Below are 24,615 nucleotides of genomic sequence, written 5' to 3'. Positions count from 1 at the left end.
ATGAGAGAAGTTGGTACTCAGTTTTTCTAAATAACTGCATCTTTACACATCATGTTTTGTGCTACCCCAGTGACATTTTCCAGCTTTTCTCATGTAAATTATTTATCTTAATTGACCACACAGCTGTCTTATTCAGGCTTGCAATGAGTGGGAACACTGAGATGTACTTTAAACTTTTGATTCAATGATATAGTAAGTGGGAGCTCATTTTAAAACACAATAATAATCGGGTCTTACTTTGATTTGGTTGATATGAAAAGCCTGGAGTGTAAACACAGCTGCGTTTTTGTAAATCTCATGTATAAAAGGAAGCCTTCTGTACCTGTAAATGCTCATTTCTAACCTTTCAATTCACGTAGAATAAACTACTGTCTAGAAAGAACGTACTTGGATGTTTGCACCCAAGCATGAAACAGGACTGTTTATTTTTTAGGCACTCACCTTGTAAACCCTACATATGCAACTCGTATTTTGAGAACAACTTCGAGGAAAGACTGGAACACTGAGAATGAATCCCATATGAAAAAGTGATGTTAGGACATTTTAAACAGTGCCTAACTGCAGAAGGAGGCATTTTTCAGTGTGATGGGATCCAGTGAGAACCAGGTATTTACTCACTTGCAGTTTCTGAACCTGACTGGATCCAAGAATTTTCTGAAGTGGTGATGTCTGGACCTAGCCGGTCCAGGTGTGGCCCCGGCCCCACCGGTGCGCTCTCTCTCCCCACGGAACGCCGCCGGCAGCCGCACGCCTGGCAGCCGCTCCGGGACACCCTGCCACCTCCTCCTTCCGCACGCCCCGCCAGCACGGGGGTCGGGACGCCCTCCGCGGCGAGCCAGCGGCCGCGGCTGCCACGTCCTGGCTGTCGGGAAGACGGGCGCTCGCTGCAGGACGAGCTCGTCCTGTACCAGCGCCTTCAACTCGGAAGGGGGACACAGGAGACCGCCCGCCGCGGAGCGCAAAGTTCAGCCGCCGCGAAGGCAGCGAGGCGGCGCGCAGACCCGCGGCGGGACGCCCCCCGGCGATGCCTTCCCCCTCCCGCCCCGCGGGCGGCTCCCTGGCTCGCGCCCCGTTTCACACCTGGCTTCGAAGGGGAAGGCCACGGCCCCAAGCTCTCCGGCATACCTGCCCCCGCGCATCACCTCCCACGGCCCGCGGCGGGAGGCCGGGGCGGCTCCGCTGACCGCCCCGCGGCGGCGGCGGGGCCTGCGGCGGGGCCGTGGTCGGGCAGCGGCCGCGGGGCCGCCCGTCCCTTACCCTCGTCGTTGTCCCTGCTTCGGCGGCGCAGGGCGGCGGCAGCGGACCCTGCCCTCCCGCCGGCCGGCCGCAGCGCCGGTGCCCGCTAGGAAGTAGTTGTGAGTTGCGTTACCTGTCCTATATTGACGTATCCGTATTTGCTCGCTATCCGGTTGGCCTCCGGGAGCCCCCCGGTTATCCGCACAGCCCAGTGGTTGGTGTACAGGCGCGTCCTGCAGGCGGGCAGCAGGAACCCCAGCACCAGGGTGAGCCGGCAGAGAAGGTCCCCGCCGCCTCCGCCTCCCCAGCAACAGCGGCGCTTCCAGCCCATCTTCTCCTCCGCACGCAACCCCCACAAAACTTCTCCTTTCTTCTTCCGAGGCCCTTGTCCTCCCCTCCGGGCTCCGGCGGTACGTCCTCCGAAGTTAGCCCGAGGAAGAAACTAGGAAGAGCTTGGAGTAGTGCATTGAACCGCCCGGGGGTTAAATGATGAGGGGTTGGGAATAGTGGTTCTGATCAGTGATTGCTGCTATGCCCTCTTCCCGCCGCTCTCCGGGGATTAAGTAACTTGCTTGTCAGAGCTTCTCTCACTGTTCCTGAGCGCCAGCTTCTCCCTCTATCCCTAGCTACATGGGAAGTCGTCTCTCCGCGGGGAGGAGGGGTCCTTCTCCCTCTCTCTGCGTTTCCCTCCTCTCTGACTTCCTTCCCCCTGCCAGCGGTCTTCTGCCTCCTCTCCCGCGTCTGGCTTTTCTTCGCCTCCACTCGCTCCCTCTCTCCGGAATCCAGGAGCAGTGTGGCTGCGGCGGCAGGCGATGTGTGAGTGTTGGCAGCTTAGAGCCTCAGTGCACTTCGGCTCGGCCACCTCCCTCTCCCCTCACTCCTCCTTCTCCTCCGCCTCCTCTCCCCGCCCTCGCTCCCGCAGCGGCGAAGGCCAGGGAAATGGCAGCCGCGTCGGCGCCGCTTTGCTCCGCTCTCCGCGCTCCTGGGCCCCGGGCTACTGCTGGCCTCTTCAGCCGCCGCCCCCGAGCGCTGTCCCTGCGCTCCCCGCCGGGCCCGGAGGCCGCCGCCCCGCCGGCGGGGCGGCAGCAAACGCGGCGAGGTGCGAGGCCTGCGGCAAGGCCTCGTGTTCGGCACCGGCCTCCCGGCCTTGCGCCCGCGGGGCGCTCGGGGCGAGGAGGGGCCGTGGGAGAGCACCAGCTACTCCGGTAGGCCGGGTCTGCCCAGGCATGCTGGCGCCGGGAGAGACTGCTAGGTTACCAGGCACGACAGGAACAGCCCCACAGGAACAGCTGCTTCTCCGGCAGTCACCGTGTGCCCGTTTGCTGGCCGCGCTTTAAATACATTGCACGTCGTCATTTAATGCGGCCCGTCTGTCCATAGTCACCATTTTCAGAAAGAAAAGTGGGTGGCTGCCACTTTGACACAGGAACGGTGGTCCAGACCCAAACAGAGGGGACAAAGTTCTCGGTGCTCTCTCATCCATGTCTTCATGCAGCATGGCTACAGCTTTGCAACCTGCTTCCATAAGTGGAGCACCTCTAGGCCTGGAGAAGATGTGGCTGGTCATCAGCAGCTGTCTCAGGTGCTGCCAGGTGCCTGGCTGGGGTGGAAGAAAACTCATGTCCACTCCAGCCCAGGCTTGTTGTTTAACGGTCTAAGCATTTGAGCCACCACAATGGCTTTGGACTACCGGTAGATCTACTTCCTTTTGTTTGAAAGTTAAAATAATTGTCTATAGTTCGGTCCAACAGACTTACTGTGATGATCTCTTGCAGGTTTTGAAGGAATTTGGACGTGAGAAGTACTGTTGCAATGCACTAATGTAAATCCGTGAATTTTTTTTCTGAGAAAAAGGTGTAGGTAAAATTGACTAACTTTGCAGGCAAAATTCAGGCAGCTGTCACTCTCTTTTCTGCTGAACCATGAGAAATTAAATACTTTACAGAAAGTCATAGAATAGCATGGAGTTCCTTGTTTCCTCTGCCAAAACCTGTGTCCCTACCTTTAAAACAGCTGTCTTCCTAGTAAAGTAGAAATAGTAAAACGCAGAAAACCAAAGCCATGTTTTCCACTTCAGGTGATTCTCTGCTTTAGGTTCATTAATTTTTCCCTTACCCATGGGTATTACGCTGGTGATCAACATCTTCCCAGACCTTTTGATTGTTTTTAAAGGGCAGAAAAGAGGGAAATACGTTCTTTATGTCCCTGTTTGCTTGATGTCTCTGAGAATTTATTTGCCAGTGATTACCTCTTCTCTGTTTGTATTTTTTTCTGCAGTTTGCGTGATCATTTCCTCAGTGTATTCCAATGTGCTGTTTAGTTCTGTTTGTACATATAAGACCTCATGGCTTACCTTCCCTAGGATTTTACACATGATGCCTTACTGTTGAGCAAATTGTTGTTCTATTGAAACTGCAGTCAGCACTCTCACTGGATTCAGCAGGCCCTTGTATGGATTGTAGCTGTTAGGACCAGGCAGTTACACCTTGTTGTTAGTATTCATAAATACACACTCATTGAATATAACATTAAATATCCTGTGGCAATTAGCCCTCATTCATTGGTTCAATGATAATTACACAAGTCAGCTCTCATCCTATATGTAGAGGGCTTAAAGTATGCTTAATCATGAATATCCACCTTACAGAAGTAAGTAGCAATCAATGGATCACAGAACATGAACCTTGTGCAACCCCGGTTTGTTTTTCTGAAGAGGGTGAATTTAAAATCTCTTTTATGGTCTTTTCTCGGTTAATTCTCCTGTAGTTTTGACCGCCGTATTTTTTGCTATAGATGATGGAGAGGGTTTCTAGCACAAAAGGTGCACCCTACAAACAAAAAATAATGCCATAATGTCATGTACCTACTTCCAACTTGTCTCACTTGATGGTGTTTTATACACAGGCATCAAAGCCACTAGGAATCAGTTGATTTGATAAATACATCATTGTCCCCAAGTATCTTTCCTAAAGCTGCATCATATTGCATAGCCTTACAAAAATGTTGTGAAAATTGTGCTATACATAAAAATAGCCTCTGGAAAAGGAGGGATGTAGTCCCCAGAAGCATTTTTTCTCTGATTATAGTTCTCTTTGCTGAGGCCGCTGTGCTAGGTGGCAATTATAGCTAGTGTCAGACCATTTGGACATTGGTTGTGTTGTAAAACATTTGAATATGTTTCAATGTGAACTCCAAACTGCAAAGTTTTGCTGAATACGTCAGCATAGCAAAATCCTTAGGGGGACTTCACTCCCCACACCCCCTCAGAAAAAGAAAAAAAATAGATGTGAGAACTCCTGCCATGCCATATTCTGTTCTTTCATGACACAGGTAGGCAGTAGGTATACTGAGTACCAGGTGAGTGGAGGGACCACTGAGGGGACTGGCAGCAGTGTGGGAGTTTTATTCAGCGTACCTGCTGTATGTGGACTGCATGTAGCTGGTAGCTGGGCTTCCTTCTGAACTCTATGGCAAACCAGATAGCTTGTCACACCACAGGGAAAGTTTTTATCCCCTCTTGGCAAGGGCACAAATTTGCTCCCTTTCATCATAATTGTCACACCAGTGCCTCTTGTTTCCAGACACACACACACCCTCCCACCCCCTTCTTACCCCTCTCCTATGACAAAAGTCAGTATCTGCCTTACTGCTCAAAATGCAAATTTCCACGGGTCTCTCTCTTGTCCTTTACTTATTGATACTAATCCCTGAATCCTTCCTCTAGTGTTAATGCCAAATGATAGTGATTCAGAGTCAGACCTCAGTGTCTATTCTCACTTCCCTCCTATTTGATCTAACTGCCTCTTGTTTTGCTGTTTTGCCTACCTAGTCCTGAAATTATTTTTTCCTTTCTAATTCTTTCCCAGCCTGAAAATCCCTCTGGCTCACCAGCTCTGGCAGCTTTTTTACTGTGCTGTGCTTCATGTCAGCTTTCTAGCACTCCTCTGTGTTTCGCAGATCAGTGTTCCAGAGATGTGGTAGGCACCCCAGGGTCATAATTAAGGAGGAAACTACATAGGACATATAAATTCAAAGAAAGAGGCAGCTCAGTGTCTTCCAGGAAGAAGTCCTGCAAGCAGATGTGCTGGCCCCTGAAGACATTCCAGAACACAGACTATTTTAAGAATAAACTGGGAATATATGTTCATCAGCTTTTGGAGAGGGAGAGTCTGGGCCGTAACAGATGAAAGAAAGGAAACCTTCAAAGAGTGGAGGTTGTGTCAGGGAGTTGTTTAGAGGTTGCCTTAGAAAGATGATTAGTTTTGGAATCCAAAGGAGTATTTAGATTTCCTTAGTTTCAAGCATAACTGTTTTTACTGTTTTTTATAAACAGTGCAGCTAGGTCACTTGACACCAGCCACCATACGACCCACTTTTCTGGTACATGGTTCTTTGATCTGCAGTTTTCCGTGCTTCAGGCTTGGCTCTGATTTTATATATTTTAACTTCAAGTGCTTTAGAAAATAATTAAGTTTTGGGGGGTTTAATTTGGTTTTTAATAAAACACTGGTTTTACATATGATCAATTATATTAGCAAGTTTTTTCCTCAGCAGATTCCTGTCTATCCTTAGAAGCAGGGTACCTATTTTGAGTACTTCACTGTTCTCATGAAAAGCCACCTATGTATGTCCAAATTTTGAGTGAGAGTTTTCACCTGTACATTAGACACTTGTTTTACATTCAGCAGCCAATACTTTGAGACTGATCATCCTCCCTCACTGAGCATGCCTCTCACTGTTCCCAGTGTGTAGACTACAGGGTTTGTACACCTAACCCTGTATGCAGTCACAACAAAGTATGGCTTCTTAATACTCTTCCCACTTCTTGTTGGTCACTATGGGAGTGAACATAAGTGATCGCAGACTTCAATGATCTTTCTGGGAATGCAGAGGAGGAAAACCTTCTGTCCTGAATGTACAGAAAATAAGAGACAGGACAGGTAAAAGTACTCAACTGGGATAAGGAAGCTGGGGCGGGACAAAGGAGTGAACAGAAGGAAATTGGGATGGGGATTTGGCCTCTGTCAGGGTGTGCTCCAGCCCAAGCCTCAGTTTTTCCCTGAGCAATTTAATGTCAGAAGCTAAGTGATTCATGTAAGGAATTAAAGGGAATGATCCTTTATTTCTTGCGTGTTGGTAGTAAAGCAGAATCTGTGTCTGGATCTAGGAATAGGTGTGTATACTCATAATTGGACTGATACTGCCTTATTCAATGACTATGTGGATTTCATTTTGGTTTTATGAATTAGGCTGCACTGTCTATTTTTCACCCTGTGAACAGAATGTCACTCTTACCTTTCCATCTTTGATGGTCTTTATTGTCATTTTTTGAAAGAGTGGCTCTCCCCTTATTATAGTTAATGGTCATAGTGGCAGGCATAATTAGAAAAGATGTTAGCGTTTGTTACACTATCTGAAGAGACTCCTTCTGCTTCTACTGACTCTACTGACTGCTTCTGTCTCTACTACTCTTCTACTCTAAGTATGCCTGTGCCGGCATACTTATTTGCCATCTTCCCATTTGTGCGCATGCGTCTCTTTGGGCTTTAATCTAAACTGTCATTATTTTTTTTCTGCGTATTTCTTTTTATTTTCTCTTTTTAGTTGTTTTGGGTTTGTTTGTTTGTTTGTTTGTTTGTTTGTTTCTTTCAGAGATCTAGTTGACAGTGCAGATAGCCATACTGACTTGACTGGTAATACGCAGTGCATAGCTAGAATGAATGACTATGGCATAGAGAGAAAAGACGGATGGTGGAAACAGGAATCTTTCAGTTGTCTTCAGTGCCTTACACAGCATCCTGTAACAGTGAACCCTGACTTCTTTTAATAAGAACAACTGCACATTTTCCATCTCCAGCTTCTCATTGGATTGTAAAGTTTCAATCACAGAATCTCAAATACATGGAAAAAAGTTAAGTATAAAAATAACATTTCTAGTCTTTGGCTCTGAATTTTAGCTATGGAAATTCTCATAGGCCCCTTTGATATAATGGAGGAAAGGATTTTTTTTTTCTGAAATTACTTATCTGAGGGAATTGATCCATGTGGAAGAAGATGAGGCATTTTTTCCCCCAAGTTCACTGGTGTTAACATTCCAGCTAACTTGTTTCTAAATTGTCCCCTGAGTCAGAATTATTGTAGCTACCCTATTCTGTAAAATTGACTCAGCTGTACTGCAAGTATCTATAGGAGTTTCCTTTCCTGTTACAGTATCATAGAAACCATCAAATACTGCTATTCTTTTCTTACATCAATATGTTGTTGGTAGCATATGGCTGAGGTAATATTCTTGCTAAAAAGAGTGACCAGTGGCAAGTGAGAGTCCAACCCAATTTGAAAAACATAACTGAAGAATAGTAGCTAAATGTCCTTATCTCAAGAAAAGAAATTTCATCTCACATGTTCCATCATGGCCTACCCTCATTTCATGAGCTCAGATTGGACTGGTTCCATTTGTGCCCCAATCCTTCTCAGAGACTACTGTATACACTTCATTAGGAGAGCTAGTATTCAGCTTCTTCAGACGTGCAATTGTCTTCTGAGTCCTTCTTCCCTTACCTTTGTTCAGGTGCTCCATGCAGCTCCTATTGTTACAGTATGTTCATGAAGTAACTAACTTCTTGATGATAGTAGGATTATACTTAGTCTTCTTTATCCTCTTCTTCTTGTGAGAGGAAGCAGAGGTCGTATCTTTAACCTGTAAGAAAACCTGAGCAGCTTTTCCAAAGAAAAATGTGTAGAAATAATAGTTTAGGAGCATCCCTTTTAACCTGGGACTCTCCACTCCTCCCAGTACAACTCCTTTGGATTATATGTCTGCATTTCTTTGCATGAAACTTGCTAAGTGTAATTTGTTGGTCCTTGAATTGAAAAAGAGCTTGTTTACTCCAGCTAGTGTCTAACAGAAGATGTGACCTGGAAGTGGTGAGTTTATTAATGGGAAAGGAAGTATGGCATGTTTTTATACCTGTGTTCCAGACAAGGAACAAGTTGGGAAAGGGTACATTAGGACATACAGCCTCTGTTTCTAGGTGATTGAATTCTGTTATAATTCAGTCATAATTCTCTCTTCAAGGCCAGACCCATGGCACATCCTTTTCTCATAAGATACCATTTACCAGCTTACTTGCCCCTGAAAAGTGAAGAATTTAAGGGGTTTACCAATCAGAAAATTAGGGAAACCACTATGTATGTGCTCTACCCTGTGGTAGTTGTTGTGTTACTACCTGTTGTGGTAGTAATTAAACCAATGCCAAGACTGCAAAAATGGAAGTTCCCATTCATTGTTTATTAGTTTAACCAAAACAGGAAAAATATTTAGCTATGTTTGATACATCCTGTCGGATTTTATGTCTGAAAGGAAACGGAGGGCAGAAACATAGACACCAATAATAATGGCCCAGCTACAAAGACAGATACTGTGAGCGTCAAGTGTTTCTTTCCAAGGAGGTGATGCTGATTGCATACCTCATTTTACCGTGTCAATTTACTAAGGAGACCATTCTCGTGCTTCTGTTAAAATGGACAGAGGAAACGCACATCTCTGCATATCCCTCTGTGCTCTGCCTGCTGAAGAGCAGAGGTGTACTGACAGTTTCTGTCAGGGTCTCTTTGTGTTCTTTGATTTGATGCAAAGGACAGAGTAATCTGTTGATGAGAGCACTTTCCCAAATTTTCTTCTTCAATACTGATATTATTTTCTTCAATTTTCTTTTTTTTCCATATCTACAATCAATCTGCCTTTCCTTCTCCACTTGTCTGTCTGCTGCTAGATTTTTCTCTTCTCTTTTTGTCCAGCTCATCATTTTTCCCCTTTTCATCATCCTCAAGACTTCTACTCTGTACATACTACTCATGGGATGTTATTCTCTGTGCTCGCCTCTGTTTACCATGAAAAACAAGGGCCATTGTAGCTGAGTGTTTTTGTGGATGGTATTGACCATGATGGTGTGTAATACAGCATTGCTAAGAAATCCTTACTAAGGTATCATATATTCCTGATAGAGGACAACCTAGTGCTCCTTAACTGGTAGTCCATGTTCAAAGTGCAGAGTCCAACCATAACGATTAAGGGTAACTCTGGATCAGAAGTTACAGCACTGGTGCGTCTTCAGCACAGTGATGTGTATGTGTAAACCAGCACTGGAGGAAGTAACTGGTGAGGGAGAAGAGGGGTGTGGGTGTGTTTTGCTGCTCACTAATTCAGACAACTCATTTCTCCCAGAAAGTTCTGGGCATGTTGTATTGTACATAAGCCTCCCATGTGTCCAGTTCTGCTCACCTGTGCATTCATTGTGTGAAATGTAGTGCCTGGAGAATGATGATAACAAGCAAGTGAAATTAAAACATATATAGCCACAAAGCATCGTCTTAGGTTTAGGTAGATTCTAAGCTGCTTATCTACAGATCATTTTTAGATGGACTTTTGATTCTGTTATATTGTGTTATATACAAGAGTAAAAAAGAAAAGCACAGGAGAGAGAAAAGGGAAGGAATTAATTTAAAAAAATAATTAATTACCAGAAAAAAGCTAGAAAAGTTTAGCCCCTGGTCAAACTTAAGACTGAAATGGATATTTTTTTGATAACTGGTAAGAATACTGTGCAGCTTTACTATGTGGGTAATATATGATTTATGATCTCTTTAAACAGTAATTTCCTTGCTGTTAAATGCTTACACATTTGTAAATTATGTGATATTCTCAATAAAGTACATTTTCTATGTAACAGTTTCTTAAAATGAAAGTGATTTTGGTTTGGATTTTATCATGAGTGATGCAAAAGACAGTTTTTACTGTCTTTCTCTGCTTTTAGGAAATGAAACTGGCACAGTTCATGAGGAGATTAGAAAATTTTCACTCATTCTGGAAGAAATAAAAACAATGGTTCTAAATTATATCAAGTTCTTCTGCACTCATAAACAATCCACTCTTTCTTTTCTTCTGTATCAGCTTTAGTTCTTTTTTGTCTGTTCTGTGTTGATTCCTCAGTTGGATAATTCAGAGCCACATATTTGTATTTTTAAATTTTGATTCAGCAACTGAGCAACTGAAAAGCAAACAGTGCAAATGAGAACATTTGTCAATATACTTGTTAATAGTCTAACGCCTCTCTGTGACCCTTTGCATTTACGCTGTTTTTCTTCATGCTGAAAAATGCAGATTATTCCATGAAACAAATATGGTGCAGAGACCTGTTTAGTGTACAGAATGCATAGTTCTGATAGCTAGCAGTTTCAAAAAAACACTGCAAAAACCTTCATTAAAAAGAAAAGAGCATCAGGGAGAGCCACTCTATTTGCATGTTGGAAAGTGAATGGATTTTTGTCTGTTCTTCAGGTCACGCTCTCAACTTGAATATTCATAATATAAGAAATGTATGTATAGCATATAGTTTATCACCACTGCCAATATACCAGTTCATTAAGTTCCCTTAACCTTTCTTGAGTGCTTCCTGAATGCAATGAGGTCATGTTCACAGATACACACAGTATGAATGTGACATTTAAAAGCTAATGTTGAAGCTCTACCCAGGAAGTAAACTCTGTAATCATCAATTTATTTTCTAGGAACGTTCCTTGGACAAGGTCTGTGTGACCGTGAGAGACAGCACCTTGAAATCCATGCTAGCTCTCCCTGAGAGATAAAAAAGACTGTGCCTTCTAACCAGAAGAGTCATATTTGTACTACCAGAGAGAGAAGCAATACCCTCTGATTTATATGATCAGTTAGAACTTGCCAGCATGGATGGATTTTGTTGTACCCTCTGCCTGTTAATTAATTTTCTACTTTATCTGTCTATCCATCCATCCATGTAGTAAACCAAACTAAAAAAATATATATAATCACTCCCACCACTAAAATAATGAATAAGAAATTACAATTTCTGGTAGACATTTAGTAAAAAGTAGAAGGAACTCAGTCTTCAGTCTTGTTACTTCCACTGTGGCAGAGGAATACAGGCAATAGACAGTGTCGTGCTCACTTTGTCAATTTTATGATCTGAGTTGCTTGGTCAGCTCTAGTTCCGGCCAGTTTTCTGATCAACTCCACAGCTGTATATCACTCTCTGTTGTCATCAGAAAAAATAGTCCACCTTTACATGAGTATAATAATGAAGAGTGTCTGGGTCACTGAATCAGGATGATGTGTTTCCTGCAGAAGGTCACTGATTCAGGTCACATTACTATGATGCTGACTGACTGTCTCTGGAGTGGGTGCAAATGTATTAATTCCTGATTCAGAGTCTTTAGATGCACAGACACATTTTATTAACACTGCTGCAAGACAGTCTCAGGATGACAAAGGTGGTGCAAGAATTTCTGAATAGTATTTTTACTGTTGCCTCAGCTACAGGAAATGATGCTTGAATACTGCATAAGCATTAGGAAAACAATAATTTCTCCTCCAACAAAACATGCTTTGTTTAGCACCAGGAATACCACAGGTGAGGACAAAACAGAAAATATAAACAGAGAAAACAATATAACACAATCGTCAAACTTTTCATCTCTAATGTCATAGGGAGATGCTGTGAGGATGAGACGTTAACACATGGATGCCAGCTGTAGCAACTAAATGTTTCAAGGAAACTTGTTCTTAGTTAATGAAATCCATTCACGAGTGACCTAATAAAACTCAGAAGAGATTAGCAGATTTATTCTTGGAAAGGAAATAAAGTGAAATTCAGAGGCTGACAAACTCTAAACATGATGAAAATGTGACTGTTAATTCAGATTTTAATCTCCAGATGTTCAAATAAGTTTTTTGGGGTTTGGGGTTTTTTGAGATAACAAGTTGCATAGTATGTTGGAAACCCACCTGCAAATGTACATAAGACAGACTAAGACAAAATCAGAAAACAGTTATGTTCAGAGACAGGGCTGGATATTCTCTGAAAAACTGCTGACATTTTCTGAAGAATTCTGGCTTTACCATGAACTCATTTTTAGGAAAACTAGGCTGCTATGCTGCCCCTGGAGCAACCAGGAAATGGTGACTTACAGAAAGAGATTACTATACTGGGTTTATACTAACTGTGGCATATAGTACCTCAATGCATCAATGCAGCTAATCTAAGAAATATTTGATGTGTGCTATTGCATTTCTCCTTGTCCTTTCCCACCTGTGTGCATTAGGAGACCATGGAAATGACAAGGGGTGACTTGAGGTCGTGTTGTAACCTTTGATCCACCTCTCGTGCCTATCATGCTTGCCTATGTGAAACTCTCTGTTGCAAGCATAAATAAGATATCCCTTCTGCTGCAGACCCTCTATTTGTTGTAACACACTGGAAGCTCCAGGTAACATTATTCATTTTGTTTTTCTGCAAAGATAGAAATTACAAGTAGATTAAAAGCATCTTGTGCTTTAGACATGACAAGTCAAAAGCTTGCAGTACCCTTTGAAATGTTTATGGTAAACTGATGTCCTTCGTTGGCTGTCAAAGTAGCATAAATGCTTAAATTATTTGAAGCCTAATTAGAGGCAGTATCATTGTTCTGTGTATTTCTCATGGGATTTTGCTATTGATCAAGTAACCTCAAGATTTGAACTCAAACTTTTAGGAAGCCCTTATTATGATGAGTCTCATTAGTGTCAACCTGTTTGATCAGCGATCTGACTAAAAGCCATTTGACATTAATGAGAGTCATTGTTTTAAAGGCTGTTAAAATCAGTACCATATAGAGATGCAGGCCAAGTTAAGAAAGTCTATATATGTGTGTGTGTGTACGTGTGTAATGTATTTGTCTGTGAATGCAGTCCTATCCATGCAGTTGTTCTGCATAGCTTACAGAATAGGAAGATACGGCAACATACAGAGTATAGTTTACTGCTCACCTTTAAACTCCACTGATTTTACTGCAAACCACCTTCATTTTTTCACTGCATTATCTTATACTAGTTTCAAATTCTCTCAAAAGACAGATGAAGGTCCTCAAGTTGTTAAGATGTTAAACTGTCAATATTACATATTTCTTACTACACTCTCAGCAGGAGATTGAGCAGTGAAATTTGAACCTTCTTGAATCTGTTTCTTCCAGCAAGACAATACAAAAGGGCTGAGTGTGTTGGAGGTTCTGAGAATGTGAGTGCAGCAGCTCATTGTTGGAGCTTTGTATTTAGAATATTCATTTCACATTTGGATGTGGTTGTATCCCTAGTGTGAGCTATTCGGGCATCAGGACAGAGAAGATAAAAGGCTGCATAACATGCACACACGTTAGATATATTTTTGCACTTCAAGAACTAACAAATAATAAAACCAATCCTGTTTAAACTCATAATTATCTTCACCTGATGTCTACAAGCAAAATTACACAAATCTAAACCACAAATTTTTTGAAGTTCTGTTTTTTGTTATATGGAATTGTTGTCTAAAATATTTTGCAACTTATGTATAATGTTTGTGTTAATTGAGCTCTGACATGGAGCCAAGTGGTTCAAATGGAATATAAAATATATGTGCCATCAGTTCTCCTTTAAGGTTATGTTTAGGTATATTTGAAAGTTTGGATGCAATTATAAAATGCCATTGATATGCCAACAATACTTTTGCCATCTTACTGCATGATCTTTTTAGGGGTGGTCAGTTTTCTGACTCCATTTTTTTTGTGTGATTAGAAGATGTATCAAAGTTACTTATTTGTTTGTAAAGTTACCTGTATAATTTTGAAGCCTGGACATGATGCTTGTGTTTGCTTCACAGGCGGTGTGAGATATTTCCTTTATAGCAATTTTGAAAAAACAAGCAATAAGTCATGTTACAGTCTCTTAATATTCTTTGTAATTAAGTATTTGAGGACAGCACTCAGGCTTTTAAGGTTTTTTTGTGGGTTTGGTTTGGTTTTTGGGGTTTTTTGGAGGGGGAGGAGCAGAATTATGCTTATGACAATACTGTGCAGGACAGCAGTTTTTAAATTTGTTTACACTATTCTTTGAAGATCAGGATCTCACATGCATAGAGGTATCTAGTGTGACTGTGGATAAATTTTTGAAAGGTACTCTGTAAGTTTCTATTGTGCTGCATGGCTTAATTAGTGGTCTGGGTTTTTTCTTGGTGAGGCAGGGGCTAGATAAACAGGTACCTGAGATTAAGATCTTTTCCTTCTACAGCTTTTATAATGCAGGCTGCTTTGTATTTGCTTTTTGTGTGTGTGTTGTTGCTTTCCATCTGGTTCATAGTTTGGTTTAGTTACCCACTCTAAGCCACTTTGCAGAGAACAGACATTTATCAGTGTTTGCAGAGTGTGCCATCCCCTTCCTGTCTGGGAAGCAGAAAGAGAGCATGGGGTGATGTTGTGATTATGACCTTTGGCAAGCTGAGATGCAAAGCACCCCATAGGAATTTCCTCCAGCACAAAGGTATTTAACAAATTATACAGTTCCATGGTGGGACCTAGTCAGTAGGTGGTCCACTTCAGTGTCTGTCTGTCTTTCCTTATCCTCCTCTTTGGTTTAGAGAAGCTGCAGTAAGAGGGAAAAAAAAAAAAAAAAAAGGAAAAAAAGAAGCAAAACAAAAGCCAGCTATTAAACTGGAAAGACATGTGATCTGCATAATTGCTCTAATTGCAGCTAGTTCTGCAGTGAATAGTCCTGATGTCAAATTCAACATCGACTTAGGAGAAAAAAATATCTCTGAGTCCTTTACTATAAGATGAAAGGCATAAAGAAACTCTTATGATCATTACCATTCAGTTTAAAGAGCCAGTGACTAATTAAGAGGGAGGGTAAACAGTCCCATTGTTTAATTATTGAAGAAAGGATTAAATTGGCAGGAATAAATAAACAAAATTAAACTATGCACCTCTCTGTCCTTTTTGAGTTGCACAAATTGGTGTACAGACATGCATGGGAGAGGTAGGGGTCAGAAGGGATTTTTAACGTAACTGTAGAAAACATTGTATCAAACATAGACTACTCCAAAAGTTCTGCTATCTCAAGATTCCCAAAGAAACAGAGAAGGAAACCCATGTGGACTATTGTCAGAAGCAAGATTGTCATCCACAGACCTGAAGACAGGGTTTAGAGAAAGGAAAGCTAGCCAGCCCTGACTCCAGTGCTTACTATGGCCTTGCACAGGACTCCATGTCTTTTTCCTGATTTCTTGATCTTTAAATTGGGATAATAAAACATAACTGCCTGTCTAATTTTTGTGTTACAAAACTTAGTGTCTGGATAATGCATCTGGTGTAGAGGAGCAAAATGTTTATCAGCCTCTTTCAAAATCTGTTCTTAAGACATGAGCAGTGATAAAACTTCTGTTCATATTTAGGAAGCCAGTTTTTACAGAGAGAAAACCTAATAAGGTTATCCAAATACAGTGTCTAGTAATAAAGAGAGGCACCTGAGAGAAATCTTTGTCACCTACGTGGCCATGGAGTATGGCCCCTGAAGATACTCTCATTTGAAAAATGAGTAATGTTTTTTATCTTTCATTTCTACTTCTCTTTGGTAGATACAGCACAGAAATAATTCCATTTTCCTTTCTTCTCTTTGAAAACTTAGATGCTTTAATCTTTGTGGTAGGTTGACCCTGATCAGCAATTAAGCACCCACCAGCTGCTCATTCACTCCCCCTTCATCAGAATGGGGGAGTGAATTGGAAGAGCAAATGTGAGAAAAACCTCATAGGTCAACATAAAGACAGTTTAATAAGTGAAGGGGGAAAAAGTAGGGGGGAAAAAAAAAAAGGCAAAACCCAAGTGATTGAAAGGCTGTTGCTCACCACATCCCAAAACCAGGCTGATGCCCAGCCAATCTCTGAGCAATGAGTACTCTGGAAAGACTCATCCCCAAGTCTTTATTGCTAAGCATGTTGTTAGATGGCACAGGACATCTCTTTGGTCTGTTTGGGTCAGCTGTCACCTTGCAGCCTCTTGCCAATCCTGGGCATCCCTGCCCATAGCAGGCAGAGTGAGAAATGGAGAAACCTCAATGCTGTGCAACAACTGCTGTGTAGTAGCTAAAACACGGGTGAGTTGTCAGCAGTGTTTTGGTCACAAAAACCATGCTGGCTGCTGTGAAGAAATTTAACTCCATCCCTGCCAGACACTGTATACCGTTGCATTATCTAAAGGGTTTCTTTAATGGCATTTGGGTTCCTTCTAAAATTCTAGAGTCTTCTTCTTATTCTGTGTGTGTATGTTGGACTGAGATGCCTCTAAGCTTAGCTCCAGGCACCTCATACTCTGACATACAAGTAAGATTCAGAGCTTAAATATACCCAGTATAACAGAGGTTATTTATAACCAGTCTGAATCAAATCCTTAGATTCAGACACCCCAAAAGTTAGGAAATTTAAGATTTACATTTGAGATTTGAGCTTTAGGACCATCTTTTATATTGAAGATGAGTAAAATAAAAGAAAGCAAGCTAAAATAAAGTGATACCCAAGATGCATTGGGTACCACCCTCTTTAAAAGATTGAAAACATTCAACTAATTATTTTTGTTCTCTTTATTTTTGTGCACTTTTGTACTTCCTTGGTCTTTCCATGATAGAAAGCTAAAGAGACTGCTGTAGTGAAATATCTGGCCTGTCTCAAGGTGGGAATTAGTGTGAATGGCAGCCTATACTAGTGGCATTTCCTGTCCAGTTTTGCTGACTATACATTAAAATGCAATCTTGTTCAAAATGTCAACGGCATTTGCCTTGTTCCATGCATGTCATCACATCCCTTTTTACATCCTTTATCCCCAGCTCCCTATTAGCCTATAGGGTACCTCTTGGTGCCTGTGTAGTCCCTTTTCACAGAAACAGTATACTTTGAAAAGAATATGGTTTTTTTCATGGTAAAGTGATGATGGGTATCAGAGTTATGGAGCAGTGTGGCTTTTGATAGTGAATACTGATGTCGAGTCATGTTATTGTATGACTGAATGTGGAACATGCTAGCTATTATAGGGTATCGTTTCCCTCAGTTAATATTTTATACTGTGTGATATTAACCTTCCTTCCCCACTGTTGTACTAACATGCGCCCTTATGGTAGCTTGACCTGTGAAACTGAAAGCTTTATAGTGATATTTGCCTTACTTATGACATCCTTCCTCAGTTCTCCAGAATAAATGAGCAGTTGCAGAAGACAGGCAGAGAGACCAGCTTCAAGAATGAGGCTGCAGTTGTTTCATGCCCTCACAGTCTCCATAAATTGCGGGCTTGAGAGGCTGAGTCAGAATAAAATTCGATTCTATTCTATCTTTCTGTTTCTGCTGATGACATTTACTATCCTTTGTTTTGCTCAATGTGGCTGCTTGTCTGGCCCCTTCTGATGGAGTGTTCCTCCATCTTCATTTGGCACTTTAAGTTGAATCTGGGCACCAAATAAAACAGATGTTATGCGAAAACTGCTGCCTCTGGGGAAAATTGAAGCCTGGATGTACCACAAAGAAAACAAATCTGGGAAAAGATCTGAGTGGAAGGAACAAACTTTAGAAAGCATTCACACCTTAATTGTTCTGTGAGTAAAGGGGATAACCAAAGGAGTTATAATTTTCTTTAGACTGAAAATAAAGGAAGCAGCAAAGAAGACAAGTTTCCATTATCTCCAGGAATGGATGGAATTTAATAATTTCTTTGGGCAGAATAGAATATTGAAAATATTCATTCTATCGGAAAAATTATATACTCCTCTGGAAGCTGAAAAAAACATACGGATGGCATAGAGCATTCAGACCAGAAGTAAAATAATAGAAAAGTTCACAATTTCTTCTTGTAAGGCAGACTTGAATTCATTTAGGAATTTTAGATTCTGAGTCCCCTGAGGAGGCCAAATTTCAAACATTCCAGAATACTGAATACTCCAGAGAAGACAGAGGAAATACCTGTAAATCAATAAAGATATTTCCCCATATCCTGATGAAAATTCGTGGTAGGAAGTCAATGTTCCAGTAAAGTGGAGAAAATGAAAATTGTTACACAAAAAGAAATGTAAAGAAACCCAGAGGATTGCATGTAGCGCAGATTTAGAGCCCGGCAGAGCAGCATGGGCTGTGTGAGCCGGGACTTAGCAATCATTTAGTTTAGTTCTGAAGTGTATGCATATGGAGCACACCAGACACTGAGAATAACAACAGCACCATTAATTTAGGGCATTTTCTGCAGGACTGTTAAGCCATATGGGAAATAATTGGACTATTAATTTGACAGTGATTAGAGTATCTATTAAATTACTTCAGACATTGTTTCTGGCAACAATGACACAAAAAGCAGTTTTGTTTACACTGAAGAAAAGCCAGTACCTCTGAAAGCAAACAATTAAACTGTAGGTTTCCACTGCTAAGCTTCTCCTCACTGCAGGCACAGGAAAATAGAATGTTTGGATAGGCAGGAATTTGCTGTAGTACTCTATGCTGAACCCTGGAGCTTGTCAGTAGAAGACCCCAGAAAAACTGAGGAAGAATTTGAGGATCTCAAATCTTGGACATACAAAACACTCTGCCCAGAACTGAGAAAAGACAAAACAATCCATGTTGCGTGATTTGTACTCCTAGAAATCCCCTGCAACTTTAGGTGTAGGATAAAAAGAGGAATTAGTTTTATTTGCTATGGTTCTGTGTTCAGGAATATCAGAGCTGTACACAACCAGATCACCTCCTAGTACAGATTTGGACTGGCTCAGGCCTGAGTATATGACTGTATTTCTGTCAAATCAGCTAGAACACACAGTACAGTATTTATTCTGGCTTCGCGGTCACTGCAGGAGGACAGGTGATATGTGATCTGCCAGAAAATCTGCCAGGACAATGTTATCCTTTCAATACTTCTGTTTTGAACTAGTTTGGATCCACAGAGTGAGTTTGAAGTAGCCAAACCATTTTTTCTTATGAATCCACAGTATTTTGGATCCAGCATATACACCCTAATCCGTCCATTTTCATGAAAGCATGGCTGAGGAATCAGAGGGCCAAGAGGACATGCAGGGAAAAATCTGGATCTCCTTCACTTGTGTATAGATTTCATTTACCAAGAAATAAATACGTAGGAAATAGAATGTAATACATTACCACTAGGAAGGTGGGGCCCTCTTTCTTCCCTTTTGGAGGAGGAGACACACCATATTCGAGAGTTTGCCCAGACAGGCAGTATATTTCACATGCTAAGAACCCCAATGCTTTGCTCAACCCACATACATGCTCTCAGAAGTATTGCTAGTGTTTTAGGGAAACTCTGAGGTTCCTGCATACATTTCAGGGAACCAAAGTCAATGTCAGAGTAGGGTTTTAAGTTCAGTTATACAATGACATGTTTTCAGCATGTTACATGGCCAGTTATACTCCAGAAAACAAACAAAAAAACCCCCAAATTATAATTGTGGGGGGCTTTTTTAGTGATTTAACCAGAAATGAACCTTTCTTGGAGAAGCAGGGCATGATAGGAGTCCTAAAGCTGATAGCCAGTGTACTTGTGACAAAAGCTTTCCCTGAGGCTTGTCAGATAAATCACAGAATCACAGAATTGTTGGGGTTGAAAGGGGGCCTCAAGAGATCATCTAGGCCAACTCCCCTGCCAAGACAGGGTCATCTACAGCACACAGGAATGTGTCCAGGTGGGAGGGACACATGTCTAGAGGGGGAGACTCCACAACCTCACTGGGCAGTCTGTTCCGGTGCTCTGCCACCTTCAATATAAAGAGTTCTTCCTCATGCTGAGGTGAAACTTGTATTTAAGTTTATGGGGATCGCTCATTGTTCTGTCACTGGGTACCATCCTTTCAGCACCCACCTACAAGATATTTGTATCCATTAATGAGATCCCCTCTCAATCTTCTCTAGACTAAGCAGGCCCTGCTCACACACTCTCTCCTCATAAGAGATATGCTTCAGACCCCTCATTATCTTTGTGGCCTCCACTGGACCCTGTCCATTAGGTCCTTTTCTTTCTTGTATTGAGAGCCCAGAGCTGGACACCATATTCCAGATGTTACCTCACCTGGAGCCGACTAGAAGGGGAGGATCACTTCACTTGGCCTGCTGGTCATACTCTTCCTGATGGACCCCAAGGTATCATTTGATCAATTGCCCCCTGGCCATAAGGACACACTTCTGGCTGATATCAGCTGGTCATCCATGAAGACTCCCTAGTCCTTCTAGTAGATAAGACATGTACTGGTACTTGGGGTTCTTCTTCCCCAGGTGTAGGATCCTGCACATGCCCTTGTTGAACCTCATTAGGTTTCTCTCTGCACATTTCTCTAGCGTGTCAAGGTCCTACTGAATGTCAGCCTTCAGGTGGATCAGCCACTACCCCAGTTCAGTATCATCAGCAAACTTGCTGAAGGTACATTCTATCCTTTCATCCAGGAAAACAAGATAAACTAAGACTGGACCTGCTATTGATCCCTCGGGAACAGACCTCCAACTGGATTCTGCTTCACTGATCATGATCCTCTGGGCTCTGCCATTCAGACAGCTCTTGATCCACCTCACTGTCCGTTCATCCAACCACAATTCCTAAGCTTACCTGCGAGGATGTTATAGGAGACAATGCCAAAAGCCTTGCTGAAGTCAAGGTAGCCAACATCCGCTGCTCTCCCCTTGTTGACCCATCCTGCCATGCCATCATAGAAGACGATCAGATTCGTCAAGCACGATTTCCTCTTGGTGAGCCCATGTTGGCTACTCCTGATGATGCTCTTTTCTTCTACATATATGTTAATGTCTTCCAGTATCCCCTGTTCCATCACCTTTCCAGGGATGGAGGTGAGGCTGACTGGCCAGTAGTTTCCTGGGTCCTCCTTTGTAGATACAAAAATGCTGCTAGCGAGGATTTTCTTGCTATTTTCTAAGTCCGTGAGAGACTTTTCTCTCTCACAGAAGAGGTAGCAGTTATGTAAACAACCAAACCACCTGCAACCTTGAAAAGTCTTGTTTATGGTATAGTAGAAAAATATTTTGACAGTGGATGTTTTAGGATTTTAGCCAATCACCCCAAGGGGTGGCTGATCTTTTGTCCAATTACTCTATGAAGAAAAAAGTCTATAAAAGAGTTGGTAAAGTAATTGAATCGATCAATCTTGCTGCACAATTCCTGCCTGCTGGATCTTCTCTCCTCGTCCTCCCTATGGCTGCGGGACATGGTGATATACCCTAGGCCCTGCGGTAATACTCCTTCTTGCCTTTTTTTGAAGATGGGAGTAACATTGGCCCTCCTACAATTGTCAGGCACCTCTCCCATTCTATTTCAAAGATGATGGAGAGTGGCAGAGCAACAACATCTGCCAGCTCACTCAGCAACCATGGGTGCATCCCACCAGGGATTTATTGGTGTTAAATCTGTCTAGCCAATCTCTAACCCAGCCTCTATGACCAAGGGATGTCTTCCTTTCTTCAGCCTTCTTCTCTTACCTCCAAAGTCTAGGACTCTTGAGAGCCATCTGAAGCAGTGAAGACTGGGGCAAACAAGGCATTGCATTCAGTAATTCTGTTTTTGTGTTTTCTGTTACCAGGATACCCATCTGATTTATCAGTGGGCCTACATTTTCCATAATCTTCCTTTTGCTGCTGGCACACTTGTAGAAGCCCTTCTTTTTGTCCTTTGCCAAACTCAATTCCAAGTAGGCTTTGGCCTTCCTAAAAATGACCTGATGTATGTTGTAGCCACACACCAGCAAGATCCAGCAAGAGGAAAGGGAAAAATGTAAGTGAACAGTATAGAGCTGCCCTACTTGGGGGCATCCCACAGTTAAAGTGGACTTAATATGACATGAAACATGTCGTATTTTGTATCTTAATTCTACAAATAGTGTAAACCAACATGGACTGGGACTCTTGCAAGGGCACCCCAAGCTAGTCTATGCTTTCTCCCTTGGTTTTTCCCTTCCTCCTCCTAAGGTTGTTAAAGCTGTACTTTCTTTCTCTCTTTCTCTCTTTTACTTTGCTGAGTTAATTTTAACTTGGATCGGTTCCCCAGTCCATTTCACTGCAGGGCCACACTAGAGCTTGTGTTGTCAAGACCCATTTTTGGGGCATCGGGATTGACTTATGCTGATATAAACTATGTAACTTAGCTGTGTAGTTTAACTAGTTAAAACACCTATTTCATGTAGGTACAGAGAGAGAGGTGTTCGGGTTCCAGCCAGGACGGGGTTACTAGTTTGCAGTAGTCAGGAGGAGGCATTGCTGAGGGCGGTGGCTAGGACATGGAGATTATTCTGTATCACCTCACATCATTGTAAGAGGCGGAGGGAAAGGGACTCTCGCTTCTGAGAGAAGGGCATTCCTTCCCCTCTAAGAAACAGGGTGGTGGGGGAGGAGGGAGAACAGTCCAGCATTGTTTATTGTTGTGGGCTCAGTGGTGAGCTTTTTTTTTTTTTTTTGCACGTGAATCACTCTCTCTTTTATACACTTTTTTTATTAGTATTTTTGCTGTTACTGTTTGTTTTATTGTCTCATTGCTGTTTCCAGTAAATTGTTCATATCTCAACCCATGATCTCTAACTTTTGTACCTCCAATTCTTCTCTCCAGCCACCTGCAGTGGGGAGGGGAAAAGGGAAAGGGGAGTGAGCAGCATGATGATTTTATTTGGAGTACTATATTGGGGCATACCATTCCTAAACCATGACAAGAGGAAAAGAAACTTTGACTTGGTTGTCACTTTTCAGTCACTAGTAATTAACATGCTTATCCTAAAATGATCTTTGTTTCTCACAGATATGTTCTCAGATAAGCTAGCTCACTGATGGGGCTAAGTAAGGGTGTACCATTCTGTAAACATAACTGACTACAATATGCAATTATAGAGAGAACAATTTGTCTGTTTATGAGGTTGATGTAAGTCTCTCTTTTTGTTGTGTACATTTTTAAATGTTACTCTCTTAGCTTCGAGAGAATGCTGTGGCAGTGTAGACTGTGCCATTAAAGGCTGAGGTTGCCAGGTAGGGATTGTGGACGGGGGCCTGTGAAGCTCTTTTTGTTGTTGTGCACAGCTAATTAAAATCAAATAGAAATAAAACTAGATCCTTTGCAAGAACCTTAAGCCCTTGAATGATTGCTACATATGTCACCCATACTTTCCTAAAGAACTTGTAGTCTTAAGAGAAGGAAGGAAGTGCTGGATGGGGACAGAGAATAAGCAGGTTAGTTGTCAAAATAAGATTAAGCTCTGATACAAGGCACTCTAGAAAACTCAGGAACATTTTCTAAACTGCCTGAGCTCTAATCTTTACTATGTAGGCTGAATTTTCTGCAAGAACTTCTGTTTTTTCAGCGTGCTTGTATGGAGCTGGCTTTGTAGTGATGACAGTGATAAGCAGCTGTGGTCATACGGATCACATATATTGCTTGGTCCATTGTTTTGCTTGGCAGGCCTCTTCTATTTTGTTTCTACTTTTGTTTTCTTTGGGAAGAAAGATGCTGCATGTGTGCAATCTTGCTGATTTCTCCACAGATTTTTCAGTGGTCCTGAATATCTATGAATGGCCTCCTGTCCTGGTTACACGTAAAAGGGTGCCAATATGTGTGTGACCAGACTGTGTATTCTACTCCCATCTACATAATTTCTGATGAACTGTTAATGATGGGTCGTTCACAGTAGCTGTGCAGTGCACACCTGATTCCTCAGGCTGCAAGATGGATCTTAGATGAGAAGAGGCAAACCCTGGGAGGAGGGATAGCGTTTCTTTGTCTTCACCATGACTCAGCCGTGATAACTCCCTCCAGGGAAACAGCAGCACCACCCATCCTGAGGGGATCACTCTGCTAATGGGCCATAATGAACTGAGTAGACACCGGAAGAATAAGCAGCTGGAGCTAGCATCAGGGGCTCCAAAAATACCCTATGGCTCATAGGACCACATTGTTCCATTGTGAACTCCCCCGCCCAGGGGGAGATACCACCTGAGATCCACTGCATATAATCTTGAGGTCTAGGGTTTTGGGAAACCACCACCACTCAGTGGAGCCAGAGAGCACCCGGCCTTCCACAGGAAGACCAAACCTTCCACAGGACCGCTGCTTTCAACAAGACTGCAACCTTCTCATCAACAACACTGCAAGCACCGCTTAACTGGACTGCAGCCACCACCCACAGGGTGCCAGATGGTACTCTGTGGGTTTAAGCCAGTTTTTATATATCTTTGCATTTATTGTAATCTTTCTATTAAATTGTAACTCCGACCTGAAATTTGTCTCAACGTGTTTGTGTGGGATTCATTTTTCCAGCTGGTTTACTTTCGAACTGGCACACCTGCTTAAAAGTAGTATAATATTGGGAGGTTTCTTTCACTTTGTGTGATAGGAAAGTTTATTTCTGTGAGGAGGAGAAATGGGAGAATTAAAAGCAAATCCATTATCTTAGCTGAAATAATGGAGGATAAATGATGTCTCCTTTCTTAAAAAAAAAAATCAGTGGACTGAATGCCACTCTTAACCTGAATTTCA

General features: G+C 42.3%; 1 protein-coding gene and 1 long non-coding RNA gene across 4 annotated transcripts in view; one reads left to right on the top strand and one right to left on the bottom strand.

Moving 5' to 3' along the window:
• Window positions 1-2,150, bottom strand: part of PCSK5 (proprotein convertase subtilisin/kexin type 5) — a 225,985-nt gene extending 223,835 nt beyond the window's left edge. Inside the window, exon 1 of one of the 3 annotated variants that reach the window (XM_039566779.1) lies at window positions 1,370-2,150. In XM_039566779.1, the coding sequence (XP_039422713.1) occupies window positions 1,370-1,567 (198 nt within the window). In that variant the 5' untranslated portion in view covers window positions 1,568-2,150. The remainder of the gene's footprint in view (window positions 1-1,369) is intronic. The other 2 variants (XM_039566778.1, XM_039566777.1) reach the window with 2 other exon arrangements.
• Window positions 1,982-24,414, top strand: LOC109143655. The gene is made up of 3 exons (XR_005603803.1): window positions 1,982-2,052; window positions 12,373-12,537; window positions 23,624-24,414. It is a non-coding gene; the product is annotated as an uncharacterized LOC109143655 (long non-coding RNA).
• The last annotated feature ends 201 nt before the right edge of the window (window positions 24,415-24,615 follow it).

Source organism: Corvus cornix, chromosome Z (genome assembly GCF_000738735.6).
Source record: "Corvus cornix cornix isolate S_Up_H32 chromosome Z, ASM73873v5, whole genome shotgun sequence".
Taxonomy (NCBI): domain Eukaryota; kingdom Metazoa; phylum Chordata; class Aves; order Passeriformes; family Corvidae; genus Corvus; species Corvus cornix.
Note: the sequence above shows the minus strand (reverse complement) of the source record. Positions and strands in the feature narration are given on the sequence as shown.